The 17,391-nt window shown below is 38.0% G+C and overlaps 1 protein-coding gene across 1 annotated transcript in view; it reads left to right on the top strand.

The window, feature by feature from the left end:
• LAMA2 (laminin subunit alpha 2) overlaps window positions 1-17,391 on the top strand; it is a 790,327-nt gene that overhangs the window by 244,889 nt on the left and 528,047 nt on the right. Inside the window, exon 4 of the mRNA XM_078155150.1 lies at window positions 779-1,021. Within this exon, the coding sequence (XP_078011276.1) occupies window positions 779-1,021 (243 nt within the window). The remainder of the gene's footprint in view (window positions 1-778; window positions 1,022-17,391) is intronic.

Raw genomic sequence — 17,391 nt, 5'->3', positions numbered from 1 at the left:
GCTGGACACAGTGTAAATGTTAAAAATGTCTTCTAACATTCTGCAGGTACTATGTAGAGATTAAATTGAAAAAGTCACAGTCAAATGAGTAATGATATTACCTCTTATTTATATTGCTGCATTACTCTCCTAATATAGTGTTCCCATTTCTAGTTTCTACTCCTTCTTAAGCCATATGGTCAAGAAAAGAACAGTATTGCAGAAAAGCAGATGTCCAGTGGTTCTGATTCTCCTTATGTATCACTTAACATAGTAAAAGACAATGTGAAATTGATACTTATGCTGTAAATAATTTTAGTTGATTACGGTGATGTCACGTGATGATAGTCATGTGATATATGTGGCCCTCGTCCCTGCTCTTTAGGTTTTGTACTACTGTTATTGATTCTTTCTCACTGTCATCTTCAATCATTCTCATCCTACTGAGAGACAGTATAGTATAGCGGAACAAGCTTTGGACTTGGTTGAAAGAAATGGATTCAAATCTTGTGGTTGCCACTTTTTAGCTGACTAGTTTTCTTTTGAAGCTCAGTCCAAATGCCTCTTCCTACCAGAAGACTGTCCTTATCCCCCCAAATTACTTAGCATTTATTTTGTATGTACTTATTTTGTATGTAGCCATGTGTGCATCATATTGTCTCCCCAAAATGATATAAATTCCTTGAAAGGAGGTTCTGATGCATTGTTGTATTTGTGTCCCCAGAAACTGACATAATGCATGGTATATAATTGGCGCTTAGTAAATTCTAGTTGATTGGTTGTTGTTGCTGTTCCCTAGGTGTTCCAGATTGCATACGTAATTGTGAAAGCAGCAAACTCACCACGACCTGGAAATTGGATATTGGAACGCTCTCTAGATGGTGTTGAATACAAACCATGGCAGTACCATGCTATCACTGACACAGAATGCCTAACACGCTATGGCATTTATCCACGCACTGGGCCACCATCATATGCAAAAGACGATGAGGTGATATGTACTTCATTTTATTCCAAGATCCACCCGCTGGAAAATGGAGAGGTAAGATTGGGGCTGTTTCTGTCATTGAGATGGCAAAACAGTCTATAGAGATAATTGAATTATTTTTAATTGTGTTAGAAAAGCAGTGTACGATTTCACAGACACATTTAAACAAGTTATTAAAATTTTTAAAGCAAGGCTGAATAGTATTATGGTAAATCCACGGAGATATATCTTACAATTCTGGCATGGGCCAGACAAGAAGAAATCACCATAAGTTATAGCATGAGTGACTTAAGCTTAACAAAATTTTTTTCTGATAGTGAATTATTGATTGGAGTGAGTCATTGAAGGAGGATGTAGAATCATCTTCTCTGAAGCTGTTTTGAAGGAAAAAACAGAATTTTTTCTTTCATTTGAAATTTATATGTGCCTATTCTGAAGATGGAGTATACCTGCCTAAATGTAATGAAATTTAACCCCAAGGGTAGAGACCAAATAGAAACGTCCTCAATTGGATTCTATTAATACTTGTTTGCCTTATTTTCTGCTTCTACCACCTGGGGAGAGAGGAAATTTTCTCTTTTTCTCCTAAGGCAACTAAGACTCACAACCTTTTCCTTTTCATTTATTTTTTGGTATCCTTCCTCTGTACTGTCTACTAAAGAATCCATAGTTAGTTTAAAGTATAGTACAAGGGATTCTCATGGTGCGAACTAAGTGAACCTTAGTAGGCCACAAATACCAACGTTCTTATTATCTTAAGCGTGCTATTTAAAACATTGATCAGTACATTTAAAGTGTTTCAACAGTTCAGATGATCAGGTTTTTTTTTTTCCCCTCTAGTCTAGGCTCCAGGGTCACTCTTCATGATTGACTAGATTACCCTTACCTCTGCCCTCATTCCAGAGCTTCTTTAAAGCTGCTCTTGGCTTAGTTTCAGGTCTAATTTCCAGCCTCATTTTCAAGTTATAAATCTTCTAGCTCCCTAAATACCTCCTAAAACCTCTTTATTCTTCCTTTTGTCATATTGGTCTATTTTTTGGGGGGAGAAGTCTACTTTTATGCTCCCCATTCTACAAAAGATCATCTTCCTTGGTCTGGAATGATTCTCCAATCTCTCCCTTATGGATAAATGAATCAATGGGAGGAAATTAATTAATTAGTTAATGAAAAAAGCAAGTGCCAGGTGCAATGCTAAGCTTTGAAGGTACAAAGACAAAAAGAGATAATGCCTGCAGTTAAAGAGCGTCCATTTTAATAAGCAAAAGAATCCATATAGGGGAGTGATGCCCAGGAAGAAAATTTCCATATATAGAGAAATAAGTGAGTAGATATATAGGGCAACCAATTGACATTCTCTTTCCAGAAGCAATGATTCTATTGATTTAATTACTGGGGTGTAGAGGTGAGGTGTAGAAGGAGCCTTCATGCTATGAGGGGCAGATGGCAAGGTGACTTGGGTGGATGATTCAATGCAATGTGAAAGTGAAGCATAGTCTAAGACCTAGACCCATCTAATAGATTTGTTGGGCTAAGGTGCCTCATTTGCCCCTTACTCAGTTACTAATCAGGAGTACTGGGCTATAGGGTGGTAGCTTCGGTGATGATTGAATTAAATTCCTTCAGGATATGGAGATCCATGCTGTGTGGTGGGTGCTATCTAGGCAGGGAGAAGCAGGGTAGAAGTAGCAGACATATGGTAAGGCAGTCTGCCTGGATATCTGGATAGACTGTGAAGATGAAGTGAAAATCTGTGCCCTGTTTTATAGCACCTACCTCACAGAGGTGTTGTGATCAAATGGGATAAAATATGTGAAGTATTTCACAAAACTGAAGTGCTATATAAATGGTTAGCTAGCTGGTTTTATATATATATATATATATATATATATATTTATATATATTTATATATATATCCTCCCTCGTCCTCTCTGGTTTTTCAGAGATGTCTAAGGGAAGTGTCACCTAAGTGTCTTAGTATTTTTTTCTCTTTTGAAACATAGATTGCATCAGTATCATTGTCTTTCAGCATTAACAGTCACATGCACATACACATTTACATGTGTGTCTCAGGTGCTGAGTCCCTCCTTCATGCATTTACATTTTAAAGGGGGAGGAGAAGTAAGGTTTGACTACAAATCTCTTAGATTCCTTCCTAGGCCAATGATAATATGAATCTGTGTCTAGTACCTCGCCAGTTTTCACTCCTCCAATCCAAAAATGCAAATTTTAGGGGAGGAAAACAAACCCCATTTTCCAAATAGTATTTCAGCAGGAGAGATCTCAATCTGCCAACTGACAAAGACTCAAATATAGTGAGTCAAACAGCTGTTCAACCTACTATATGCCAGAGGCATCCATTTCTAGGCCAATTTGGCTCATGGGTTTGAGGGTAGGCAGAGGAAGACAGAGAAAATGAATGTACTTGAATTGAGTTGATTTTTTTTTGGATGCTTCTTTTCCCTGGTTCCAGTATTTTTCCAAATACAGTAGTTAAAACAGCCAATCTCCAGTTATCCCTTCCTCAACATTTTTTTTTGTTTGTTTGTCATTCAGTGTACTAATTCACCCTAGTTGACTATAAAAGAATATACTTACTTGAGAAATAAGAAAAATTTATTATATAGGACGTGCCTCAAATCTGGCTTTTCTCCCACTGACCTGACCTAGAATAAAGAGAAATATGCACATAGTTTATCCAAGACACTCTTTATCAGTAAGAATAGTAATGAACAACTTTATTTTTTTTGGTGGGGGGGGATGCTAGGCAAAGGGGTTAAGTGACTTTCCCATGGTCACACAACTAATGTTATATGTCTGAGACTGGGTTTGCACTCAGAACCTCTTGAATCCAGGTGCTTTATCCACTGCGCCACCTAGCTGCCCCTATGAACAACTTTTTCATATTAAAGTGGAGACATCTTTTTTTTAGCCCAAACTGGTTATCTCAGAAAAGGCTAAAAACAAAACAAAATACAGAATGCAACATAGCATCAGATACTTTTAGTGGTATAAGGAACCCTGAGGATCATTTTACAGATCATAAAGCTGAAGAATTTAGTATTATGTTAAAGAGATTTGCCCAAGATCACATAGCTAATGTCAGAGATGAGAGCTCAACCTAAGTCTTACTCTTTTTCAATTAAACCAGTGAGAAGAATAGCTGGTTTTAATGGTGGCTTTAATTACCAATCTTAATAAAGACTGTTATCTAATAAGTCAAGTTTAGGAGTAGAAATAACTTTTCTTTTCTGAGTTTGGTAAGTCATATAATTATAGAACTCAAACTCAAGGGACCTTAGTGCCAATGAAATCCAACCTAATACCATTCGTATGCTATGACGTTGTTTTTCTTTCAGCTAAAGACAAGGTTTAGACATCCACCATATTAGTCAGACTCTTGAGTAATCTGAGAGTCTGTGAGATACTGGCTAGATAAGAATCTAAGCATCTTTTTTTTTTGTGAGGCAATTGGGGTTAAGTGACTTGCCCATAGTCACACAGCTAGTAAATGTTATGTGTCTGAAGCCAGATTTGAACTCAGGGCCAGTGCTCTATCCACTGCACCACCTAGCTGTCCCAAGAATCTAAGCATCTTGAGGGAGACAAGATGGACCTGATATATAGAAAGACTATGGGAGGGGATCTAGGAGTGGCCAAGTGGTCTAGGAGGCAATAGAAGGCCAGGGACCTGGGCAACTTGGCGAATGGGAGAATGAAGTTAGATAGGATTAAGGGTGGGAAGTGGCCTGAGGCCATAGGGAGGTAAGACAATGGAGGGCTACTAGGTTAAGGGTAACAGAATAGGGAGATTGGGTGTAGGCACAATAAAAGGCCAGTTGATGGGATTATCGCCTCAGGGGAACACCAGAGATTTGGCCATGTGGGAAAGTCCAGGGTTTTTCCTTTCTGGGGTTCGTATCCCATCCTCATCATTCCCCCCTCAAACAAATGGGACCCCAAATTCTTTTGGGGTAAGGGGAAAAGGTCTTGGCTTCTGAAACGGCTTCCTGCTGGCAAGGGCATAGAGCTGTCCCTGCCCCAAGGGGATCCGAAAGAGGAGGTTGACTGGAACTGAGCATAGGCTGCATCCAGGGAACCGTGAGGGGACATTGGCTGGTACCCACTGCTTGCTATCAATTGTAGGTAAGTGGCCTGTAGTCTGGAAGACACAAATCTGACAGAAAAGACTGCAGGGCCCAGAAATGACAAGATAAAACATCCTTAGCTGTGTTTGGATTCAGATAATTCAGTTTTCCAACCATGCAGTATCAAATCCACCTCATAGCCAGACTCGGGAATAGCCAGGTAACATTCCTTTTCAAAGGAACATAATGGAGAAACTGAGCCAGGAGGATCCCATCTTAGACTGAGGCTTAAATTGTCCTCTCAGCTTTTCCTAGTGCTGACATCTCACCAGTATCACATGATCTGAGTAGCTTGTGGCATTTTTCTAGATGGTGGATTATTGATTATCGATGGATTATTATGATCAGACAGCTCAAAATAAAATCCTATGAGCTTTTACCTCAAACATCAAGTTTCACTAATCACAGTTTAGGAAAAACTCAAATTTAAAACTGTCCTGTATAAAAAGCCAATCATTAGAGATTATTCCTATATAATTGTAAATTCTCAGCAAGACAAAACCCAAACAAGCTTTTTGGTTAGTTTACACATTAAAACAATGACCAACAATAGCCAAATTATTTTAGCAGTAACCAAATTATGAAAAGTTGCTTGACATAATGGATACAAAAAGTTCTTCAGTTTGAAACTTGAAACAAACCCATTACCAACAGGTGACTTTCAGTTTTGTTAAAGGCATTTCCAAATTACTTTACACCAAGAATCAACGTCTCATCATTAACAGTTAAAACTACAACTTTAAAAGAGCTTGCTTACCCAAGTTTTGAGGTCAGCTTCTTTATCTTGAGCAGGATGTGCTGAACCTAGGTGATGCTTCCAGACAAAGGTTGCCCTAGAGCCCAAGGCCATTGCCAGGTGGGCCCACACTGTAGCTACTGCCCCTCCCCCTTCCTTCTTTTCTAAGGTGGGGTAGGGCGAAATCAAAGTTAAGGGATGAAACTCTATTCTCCTATGAGAGGGGTTAACAGACACCCTCTTGACTCAAGGGAATGGAGTAGGAGAAAGGAGTGACTAGGTTTGTAAGGAGGAGTTTCAAAACTCCTTAATGATCAATCACAAAATCTCCAGAATCTGTTAAGATGTTTTTAGCTGTTCTGGCTTTTCCCTGTAACCTCCATGAAGGAGGATTCAGGGGTGTAGAGGGAAGGGAGTAAGTAAGCCTCAGGGAACCAAAAAGCAACTGCAATTTTCCCTAATTCACTAATGCCGAGAGAATTGACAGAATTCGGCACATACTTCCAGATAGGGCATCTGTCCTCGTCCTCTATGCTGCGGAAGGTGTACCCAGGTCCATGGCCTTGAACCGACCCAGTGGACTGAGAGCTGGAGAGCATCAGGCCAAGTGTGAGACAGCCTTGTAACTATCTGCCTGAAAAGCACTCTAACTGCAGAGCAAGAAAGGAGAGGGGGGAGGCTTACATACCTTCCAGTCTTAGCTGGAGAAGGACTTGGGGTTAGGCAGTTTCCCTATATGAGCCACCAAAATGTTGAAGTTTAGGGGTTTAGAGGTACAGGGACCCCAAAATCACAACTTGTGGGTCCTGTCCAAAAGAATTCAACCCAAGCCTCCTTTCAGCCAAAGACAAGGTTTATTAGAACATCCACCATATTGGGCAAACTCTTAAGGAGTCTGAACATTAGTAAGTTATGGCTAGATTTTAAGAATATAAGCCCTATGCTATAACATTTTCAGAAATAAATAATTTAAACTTTTCCTTGAATACATTGAATGGTGGTATGGGGAGAGTAACATACTAACTCCCAAAATCTAATTATTAGGATATTTTTTGCCCTTTATATCAAGCCTAAATCTGATTCTCTAAAAGTTCTGCCTATTATTCCTTGCTCTGCCTTCTACAAAATCTAGTCACTCTTCTAGATAGATGATTGTCCTTTAAATACTTGAAGATAGCTGTTATACTGCACTCCCCATCCCCATACCACCCCCATGCCCTTACCACTGTCTTTGTCTTTTCTGGACTAAACATCTCCAGTTCCTTTAACTGATCCTTTTATAGAAAGATTTTGAGATCCATGGCAGACTACAATGGGACTAGCACATCCCTCATTTAGGACACTATGATTCCTATTTTGATGTCTCCAGAGATTATATTATATCTTATGTTACACCATTTACCCATACTGATCTTTTGATTCACTAAAATGCCATTTGTCTTTTCCAGCCAAATGCCATTTTAAGTTGACACTCCCACATTGTACTTGTGAAGCTTATTTTTAATACTTTATTTAACATTTTTATTATCACTCATTTCTTCTGAATTTCCTTCTCAAGATCTTCACATTCCTTTTGGGCTAACTTCCTTTATAGAATTTTAGGCCCTGAAATCCTAACTTTTATTTCAACACTTTGAAATCTTCTTTCTCATACATTTAATGCTCATAGGTCATGGTATTAATGAATGAATGAATAAAATATTTATTAAGTGCCTATTACATGCCCTGAGGATGCAAATAGAAAAGCAAAGCAGTTCCTGTTCTCAAGAAACATACATTCCAATGGAAAAGAGACAACATTTAAGGTATTCAAGAAACATGTATTAAGTACCCACTTAAATGTGCACTGTGCTAAGCACTAAAGATGGAAAGAGAGGAAAAAAGACAGTCCCTGTCCTCTAGAATTTAACAGTCTAATGGAAGACGCAACATGCAAATATATGTGTGTATGTGTGTGTGTGCGTGTGTGTGTGTGTGTCTCACACACACACACACAAGGCAAGCTATGTAGAACTAGAGGCATCTTGCCTTTAGAGGCATCTTGTCCAACCTCCTCATTTTATACATGAGGAAACTGAGGTCCTGAGGAGCTAACTGACTTGGCTGAGGTTATAGCAGTAGTACCAAAGGTGGCATTTAAACCAAGGTCCCCAGACTCCAGAGCCAGTGCTCTTTCTGTGATACTCGCACTTCTCCTTAAGGGTCCTACCATTTTTATTCTAGTGACCAAGTCCTGCTTATAGTTAAGGATCATGTCCAAAACAATCATTCTTCTTGCTAAGTTATTCTAAGAAGAAAGACCACTTATCATAGAAGTCCCCTTTAATGTGGGAAGGACATGGAATTAAGACTAAAGAGACCTGTACATTTTCCCTCAATCTGCCTGCTTGGAAATTACTAATTTATAATCATATATCAATATCTTGTGATTTTGGTACGTATGTGTATGTGTATGTACGTGTATATACATATATAACACATTGTACATATAAAAACTATTAAATCTTATATATTCACTAAATGTAAGCAAATTTATTGATTATAATTAAAGATATAACCTACACAGCTGTATTATATACATATAAATATATAAATATAATAAATATGTATTTAAATGTATAAAAATCTTTTTTATTCAGTCTACCTTAGGAAAATTTCTTGACAAATGGCAGAAGAATATATTTTAGTCACAGTGTATTTTGGGCTATTTTCTATTAATGAACTGATTACAAAGCATAAATGTATCACTTTATAATTTCTTCTTCCTTGGTGGTAGGTTTTTTAAGTCAGAATTCCTCATGGCAAAGATAACTTCAATCCACGCTCTTCTTCATTTCTTTTTCTGAATCAAATGTATTTGGCAGGGTTTCATGAGAGTCTTCACTATTGTGCTTTCTCAGATACATAGATATTGTATACTTTTGTGCTACAAGTCAGGTATTTAGACTCTTTGGTTCTCTTTAAAAGATCATCTTACTACAAGTACAGAAAGACATACCTAGGAAAAACAAATTCATGAAGAAGTACTATAGAAGAGTCATTATATAATGTGGCATGTGAAAGATGAAATGACCAAGGAAACAGAAGTTTGAACTCCTGAGCTTATCAATTTATTAAGCAATGCATGCCAGTTGCATAACAAATTGGGGCCAGGCCTTACTCAGCTTTGGCTTTGGACAGATTTTTATGCATTAAAAACAGTTAATCAAATAAGACCAATTAATTAAAAGAAAGCAGTTAATCAAGATACAAAATTAGTAATTTGATTTCTAATTGGAGGAAAATTTAGAGACTTTCCAAGTTGGGGAGGAGAGAGTAAGCAGGTGCAAACAGAAAAAGAGGTATCCCACTCCTCCCACAAGTGTCTGTATTCAATCAAAGGAACACGGAAACAGTAACTGATTAATCAGTATGGGACCAGTTTTCAGATAAGACATATGGGTCGCCTGAGATGTATAACTGTGAGAAAACTTCTTGCATCAGCCTCTGAATTTGATTGGGTTTCTGGTCAGCGTAACCTAGTTCCTTGGTTAAGGGTCTCTAAGCAGCAGGGAGAGTAGTTCTAGCTTCCCAGCCAGAAAGGGCTAGATTCAAACCATGCAATAAGGTTTTCCTCACAATTCCCACAACTGAATAAAATTTTCTCACCAGATGAAAATAGGACTAAGCCTATGCTTGAATAGAAAGGGAACAGAGCTAGTTCTAGAATTGAGTCACAATATGGAGTCAGTGTGGGTCACTCAATTCCCACTACCACTTGCTGTTCTAATTACCTCAATAGCTATAGAAACGTATATGCACATGTCATGGGACACATTCAAGAAAAATAATTCCTTCACTATTTAGTCATTTTCTTTTAGGCAGTGTGTTATTCACTACACAGTTTCTGACAATCTTCTCATTAGTAATAATAAACTTTTCAAAAGGCTCTAAGTTATAAAGAATCACAAAGCAATAACCTGTGAATAGATATTTCAAATATGGAAGTGAAGAATTATTAGTTGTGTACTCAGAGGAAGAATTCTGTCACCAAGGGAGCAGGGCTATGCTGACCAACATATTTCACAAAGCACATTAGAATTTTTTTCTTTTTTCTTATTATTTTGACTAAAGAGAATTTAGTTTAAAAAATTTTGCTGTTTAGTAAAAAAAGAAATTTTCAATTAAATTCAATTTAAATACAATACTTATTTTTATTAAGTAACTGATATGTTAAAAGCATTGTATTAGGCATTGGAGACACATAGACAAAAAGTAAACAGTACTTACCCTCAGGAGGCCAACTTCATGCAGGTAAAATAGAGGGATCTAACATGCCCCAGATACGTTTTACTTTCTACAGGTAAATGGGGAATGCACTGTCAGAAATACTTATAATACTAAATAAGGAGTGAAAGGGACAAAGGAAAGGTTGGATAGAATTTGCCAGAAAATGTGAGGAGGAGGGAGACAGTTGAGGTAGTTGGAATTGGAGTTGGGATAGGGAAATCAATGAAGCCTCTGTTGATGAGGAGTCACTCACTTATCTTAAGCTTTGATGAATTCAGAAACGTAAAAGTGTTGAGGGAGTATATTCCAAGTTTGGAGTTTTGTGCAAATGCACAAAACATACAGACTAGACATAGAATAAACTGTTAGTGGTTTAATTTGGCTAGAACTTGGAGTGAGTGAAAGGAGTAATGAGACGTCTAGAAAGGCAGATTGGAGCCAGATTGTGGACTTATAAATGGTGGGTTAAGGATTTTTTATCCTCTCCTAAAGGCAATAGGGAGCCATTGAAAGTTTTCTGTTTTGTTTTGTTTTCAGGAGAATTTTATGTTGAGAAATATATCTCAAGAAGATTATTTAGGTAGATGCATACTAGGTATTGATTAGGAGGGGAGAGTAACTGAAAGTTCAGAGACCATTTAGGAGATTGTTGTAGTTGTCCAGAAGAAAAGTGAAGAGGCCTTATGCTAGGCTGGTCGCCATGTCAGTTGAGAGAAGCTGACAGAGGCAAAAGATAATGCTGAGGTAGAATCAATAGGGCTTATCAGCTGATTTAGTAAAGTGGATGAAAGAGAAGGATAAGTTTAAAATACTCCATAGTCACAAACATGAATGACTGGAGAATGGATGGTGTCTTCAAAAGGAATAGAAAAGTTTGGAGGAGAGGTGAGGGAAAAATAATGGATTTAGTTCTGTTTATGTTGTTGAGATCCCAAAGGTAAATACTGGGGAAGATACCCAGCTGGCAGAATGAGATGTAAGGTTAGAGTTCAGGCGAGAAATTCAAGCTGGATATACAGATTGGGTAGTCATCTTTATAGAGATAATAATTGAACCTATGGGAATAGATGAGATCATGAAGGACTAGAGTACAGAGAGAATATTAATAATAACTCAAGGACTCAATGATAAACTATACCTGAAACATAAGTCCAACAGCTCACTTCTAATCTATAATAGTATGATTCAGTAGCTTAAATACATATTTCAGATGAAGGACTTCCCTCTGTGGGACATTCACAAGTCAGCATTTTTTATTGCTGTACAAAATTCTCTCTCTCTCTCTCTCTCTCTCTCTCTCTCTCTCTCTCTCTCTCTCTCTCTCTCTTTTCTCTCTCTCTATCTCTTTCTCTTCCTCTTCATCCCTCCCTCTCTCCCTCTTTCTCCCCCCCTTCTCCCTCTCTCCCTCTCTGTTTCACTCTCTGTCTCTCCCCCTCTCCTTCTCCATCTCCCCCTCCCTCTTTTCTCCCGTCTCTCTCTCTCTCTCTCTCTCTCTCTCTCTCTCTCTCTCTCTCTCTCTCTCTCTCTCTCTCTCTCTCTCTCTCGTTCTGCTGCAACCTATAAGTAACACTATTTTTAGTAACAGAAAAACTGGGTGGATTGAATGTAGTACTGCCTCTTGGGGGCATGGAATTTAAAGCACAATACACTTCTTTTTTTCTGTTTCATGATGCTCTCATCTTTTCTGGCTGGGATTATTACTTTTAATTTCCTTGGGTTGTCACCAGAATGAGAACTAAATATTCATGGTTGCTATGGTGATTTGCACTTTGGTTCCTTCACACAGAGACCTTTAAGTTATTTACATAAAATTTGTTCCCCCATCTTGCCACAACCCCTTTATATTCTTCTGGTCCATAAATAAAAGTAGAGCTTAGATTTTTGCCTTGATGCCATGATCAAAATATAGCTGTCTTATCTAAAAATCCCTAGAGGGACCGACATTAATTCTCAGAGACATTTATTTTTGTCACCTGTCAGCGACACTTATTTTTGTCACAGAAAGCTTTGATTTTATTTTGATCTTTTGTGACAGAATTTTATACACACAGTCAGATTTCTTCTTTTTCTTCTTCTTTGTATCACTCGGCATCATGATTATTCTTAGAAATGCAAATAATTGAGAATGTAGAAACTTCAGCCCAATGATGTACTCAAGACAGTTTCTTAGATTTTCATTTGAAGTAATATTCGGATGGGACTTTTGCATCTTGTGTATGTATGTATGAGTATATATGAGTGTTGAAATAAGAACAAGTAGACTATAGAGGGAATTGGAGATGGAGGATCACTTTTGCTTACTAATGGCTTTCCCTGGGGAAGAAGGCCTTTGTCACTATTTCTGTTCTGTTTGTTTTTGTTCATCTGTGTAGGTTACAAATAGAGCTTTGCAGAAATAATTGTTTAATTCTTTTCAACTTCTTTACCCTGAAACCAAACCATACATTGAAGATGCCTTATGAATACTTCCCAAAGATCTTCAGTGATTTTATCACTGCTACAAATCACAACCTCTCTATGACTTAGTAAATTTTGATGACTCACTGTTTTCTCTACAATTCATCTTTTGCCGGTCAACTTTCTGGGGATGAGATGTTCCCAATTCAGCCACACTACTTCTCAGGGGACACTAACAGGGTCATAGATCTGGAGTTGGAAGGGACCTTGGTGGTCATAGAGGTCAGTTTCCTTATTTTGCAGGTGAGAGATTAAGTGACTAGCCTACGGTCATATAAGTAATAAGTGACAAAGATATGATTTGAACTTAGAGACCTTTGGACTATGGCATGAAACACTGTCACTGGTCAGGATAGTTAATGAGAATTTAGACTCCAAATCTGTAACACAAACATCATTCTTGCTGCCTCCACTAGATTGTGAGCTTCTCCAGGGCAAGGATTGTCCTTTCCCTTTCTTTGTATCTCCAGTGCTTAGTGCTAATAAATGCTTTTTAGTCCGACTGCCTGTCTGCCTCACAGATAGGGCAGAAGTGCAAGGAAGCAGCATTAATAGGTTTATATTTGTTATTTGACCTTATAAAAAGCTGTTGACACTTGACTTTAGGAAACTTGTCTTCAAGGATGATTGATGCTAGAAAATTTGAAACATTTTTATTTTCTCCACAGTGGAACAGCAGGTCATGCCAACTATATCTAGATCCCATTTTCCATGTCCAGGAGATCCATCTCATATATAGTAATTGACAGACTATGTCTCAATGCAAATCAACCAACAGATAAGCCAGCTTACTGTGTGCAAAGCACTATGCTTTTCTAAGCACAAAGCAATGTGCACACATTTTTAGGGATGTTCTGTATATATGCCACAGTCCTGGCTATAAAGGTTTTTTACCTAATAAGGAAAAAGTGTAGCTCTTGACCTCATTGGCCTTGGAATCTATGGGGATTATGTTGCTTGTACATACACTTTCTCTGTCTCTGTTTCTGTGGTTTTTTTCTCTGTCTCTGCCTGTCTTACTCTCTGTCTCTGTCTCTCTCTGTCTCTGTCTCTGTGTCTCTCTGTCTCTCTCTCTCTCTCTCTCTCTCTCTCTCTCTCTCTATATATATATATATATATATATATATATATATATATATATATAGGTAGATATAGATAGAGTGATAGATATCGATATGTATATGTATGTACACATATATAGATATATATACACTGTAAATGTAGATCTATATCTGTTTATATCTGTGTATATATATGTATACATATATATATATATATATATATATGTATGTATGTATGTATATATGTGTGTACATAGAGAGAAAGAGAGAGAGAAGATCTACCCAAACATACAAATATCTTTATGCCAATATGCCACCCAAGGCCTCCTACCTCCTACCTCCTTTAGGCTTATACAGACCTAATAAAATTCTGGGGGCTCACCCAAAGGGGTCATTATATCTCTTTGGTTCATTCTTCCACTCCAGAGTAAAACTCCAGGAAAAGTTTTAAAATGAAATTCCTGCATACTTTGGTTTAGGTTTCCTCGAATGTGGATAAGTGTACCCATCTTCCGTAGTTGCACTCCATGAACAATATGAGCATTAGGAGTGGGACAGGCTTCATTTCATCCACCACAGAAGAAATACAAAAGAGTTAGCAGATATCTTTCCTTTCTAAGTTCTAGAATTTCCAATCAAAAATTGCTGAGTTGGTGTGAAGTTAGATTATCTAAAGGGAAACTTCTCTAACAGTATTCTTGGAGAAGGAAAAAATTTCTTCCCAAAATGTAATCATAAACCTGAAGGAATAAAAAATTGCTGCACCAAAGACATCTGCTAACTCTATTATTTCCACAAGTTGGTCGGACAGTGTAAGTCAGAAATGAATGGGTAGCAAGTCCCCCAAAGTCTCTTCATATTCCAGGGGAAACAATGAGTTATTTTATATTTTTGCACTTCTAACTCAGGATTATGTACGGGGTAACTCCCAAGGCCAGAATGGCTTGTTTGCAGGATTACAAGTTTCTGTTATGTGCTTAGAAAAGGAAAGAGAAAAGTAGAAGGAAATCAGGAAATATAAGTGCAGGAACTCCCTTGTCTAGACAAACACTTAACTGGTAGCCATCTGCTTCTCCTACAAATTACTATTTTCTTCTCATGTGTGGGGGGAAAGGGAGAAATCCCAACACCACCTCCCAACCTTTCCACACTTTGTTCCTGAAGTCCAAAGAAGAGAAAGTGAGGAAAAAGAAAGGGGTGAGTCATCTCAGAGCCCTCTTTTATAGATCACAGATGAGGTCACTTCTCTTCCTAAGCTTCAGTCAACCCAGTAGACAGTTCCAGTCTCTGGAGCATTCTCAATAGATCAGTAGGCAAGCCCTCCTCTATGGAATATATTTATGCATCAATATCTCCACCTTGCAAATTCATCAAGTTAATCAGGAAAGAATTAATTAAACTTATAGAAGGTCCCATGACCCCCCATATGTATATACAAATAATAATACATTTATGAATATTATCATCTTTTGGACTGTATTGGTCTGCTTTGGGATTTGCTTGGAGATCTACTGTTTTGGACACCTGTTGTATTTTAAAGGCATTTTCTGACCTCCTAATCAGGATGGGTCATATTGTGGCTAGGATTATTTACAAAAATGGGCTGAAGATGACACTTTAAACAAACATTCATTGCCATTAAAAAAAATGAAAACTCTACAAGTAATAGCTTGCAATGTATCATTTCCTCCTCTCATATTTATTCTCTCTCTTTTTTTCAAAGTGGGGAAAAATAACAGTGTTTTACATATTTGCTATCATAATACAATCTGTTATGGTGTGTTTACTTCTCATGTATCAGGATAAACCTTGGTGTTAAATTAGCTGCTGTGAAGTTATACATACATTAATCACTACTAAACAAATGCACTGCCAATGAGCAGAGGAAACAAACAGCTAAAATGGAAAGGCTTCATCCAGTATCTGCGCAATTCTAAACAGTGGGTCCATTTTGGGGGGCAGAAAAGATCTAAAATTTTGGACATTTTATAGTGAATCATTTCTTCTTATTCCCACTCCCAGCTAACAATCCCAGCCTTATATAACTAACTGTCTATATTCCTTATACTATTACATAGCCAGCAGATCCAAGTATAGATTAAAGAGCTAGAAGAGATGGCAAGAGAACACTGAAACCAATCTGCTGCTCACAGAAAGATTTATGTCTTTCAAAATCATTCTATTTTGAGGTCAGACATGGTAGAATATACCTCTGTGTGTGTGTGTGTGTGTGTGTGTGTATATATGTGTGTGTGTGTGTGTGTGTGTGTGTATGTATATGTGTGTTGTGTATGTGTGTGTGTGTGTGTGTGTGTGTGTGTGTGTGTATAGTCTCCGACTGAGGCTGGTGGATTACTTGAGTTCATGGGTTCTAAGTTACTGTGGGCTAAACCAATCAAATATCCAGACTGTCTGGGACCAATAGGGCAAGCTGATAGGGAGGAAGTAGAACCACCAGACTGTCTAAGGAGTGGTAAAACTGTCCAGGTTGGAAAAACTGAGCTGATCAAAACTTCTATACCAATCAGCAGGAGAGCTGGGCCCATGAATGGCCACTGTACTTCCATCTTGTCTTCCTGAGGGACATAAGGGGACACAGTAAGCAAAACAAATGAAAACATTGCATCTTAAAAGATCTCTATAGAGGCAGATTTTATAACTTTTTTTTCTGCAAATTGTTCTTGTGCTTAATTATAAACACAAAATTGTGCTGTTGTATAATGGCCCTTGAAAGGTGTGAGGCCGTGACTCCGTGGAAACCCTTGCATTGTTAAACTGTACTGTTCAGTGGTCTTAACAATGCATTCCCAACTCAGTTCAGCTATGACACATCTAGAAGCAGTGTGGTGGCCCAGTAGATGGAACACTGGGCTTGGAATCAGCAACATTCATCTTTCTGAGTTGAAACCTGGTCTCAGACCCTTACTAACTGTGTGACACTGGGCAAGTCATTTAACCATGTTTGCCTCACTTTCCTTATCTGTAAAATGAGCTGGAGAACCACTCCAATGTCTCTGCCAAGAAAACCCCAAATGGGATGATGGAGAGTCAGACACGACTAAAACAACTCAATAACAACACAGTGAAGAGAGCTTTGGACTTAGAGAAACTGAATTCAAATTCCAGTTCTGTTGATTAATACCTATTTTCACCTTGGGCAATTTACTGAACTTCCTTGGGCCTTCATTTCCTCCTCTGTAAACTGAGGGGGCAGTACTAGATGATCTTTAAGGTCCTTTCCTGCTCTTAGAAACCTCTACTCGTAAGTGGACAGATTGCTAGGCTGTTCTCAAACCACGAAACAGCTTCAGAATGAGCAGATTCTGTTGTCAAACTTGGGTAAAGTTTGGGAATAAGAATGGCAAAGATTACAGGGGGTGGGGGGTGCTGGGGTAGGAGAGTATAATTCAATCTTCTTGAAACACCAAGCCTTTAAAAGAAGTTGGATTTTGGCCCCATATATACTCTTATGGCCAGCTATTAGTTAAAACAAAAGGAGGATGTTTATAAAGCCAGCAGCCAAATTCCAGTAGGAGGAAGAGAACATATCTGCCTTTCTTCTCTAGTTTTCAGGCCAGATTCTGCATTGTATTTATTTTCACAAAAGTCTTATGTGATATAGAATTTAAATATGATCAGACAGGAATCTGTCATCTAAGTTACTGTTTAGTTAAAAAAGCTCTGGTCTTAGAGCAAGAAGACCTTAGAGCATGAGTTGGAGATATGAGGCCCACTAATTCTGTGACTTTGAACAAG

Source organism: Phascolarctos cinereus, unplaced genomic scaffold (assembly GCF_003287225.1).
Source record: "Phascolarctos cinereus isolate Bilbo 61053 unplaced genomic scaffold, phaCin_HiC Scaffold_5;HRSCAF=322, whole genome shotgun sequence".
Lineage (NCBI taxonomy): Eukaryota > Metazoa > Chordata > Mammalia > Diprotodontia > Phascolarctidae > Phascolarctos > Phascolarctos cinereus.
The sequence above is the reverse complement of the archived record's forward strand: the minus strand, read 5'-3'. Positions and strand labels throughout refer to the sequence as shown.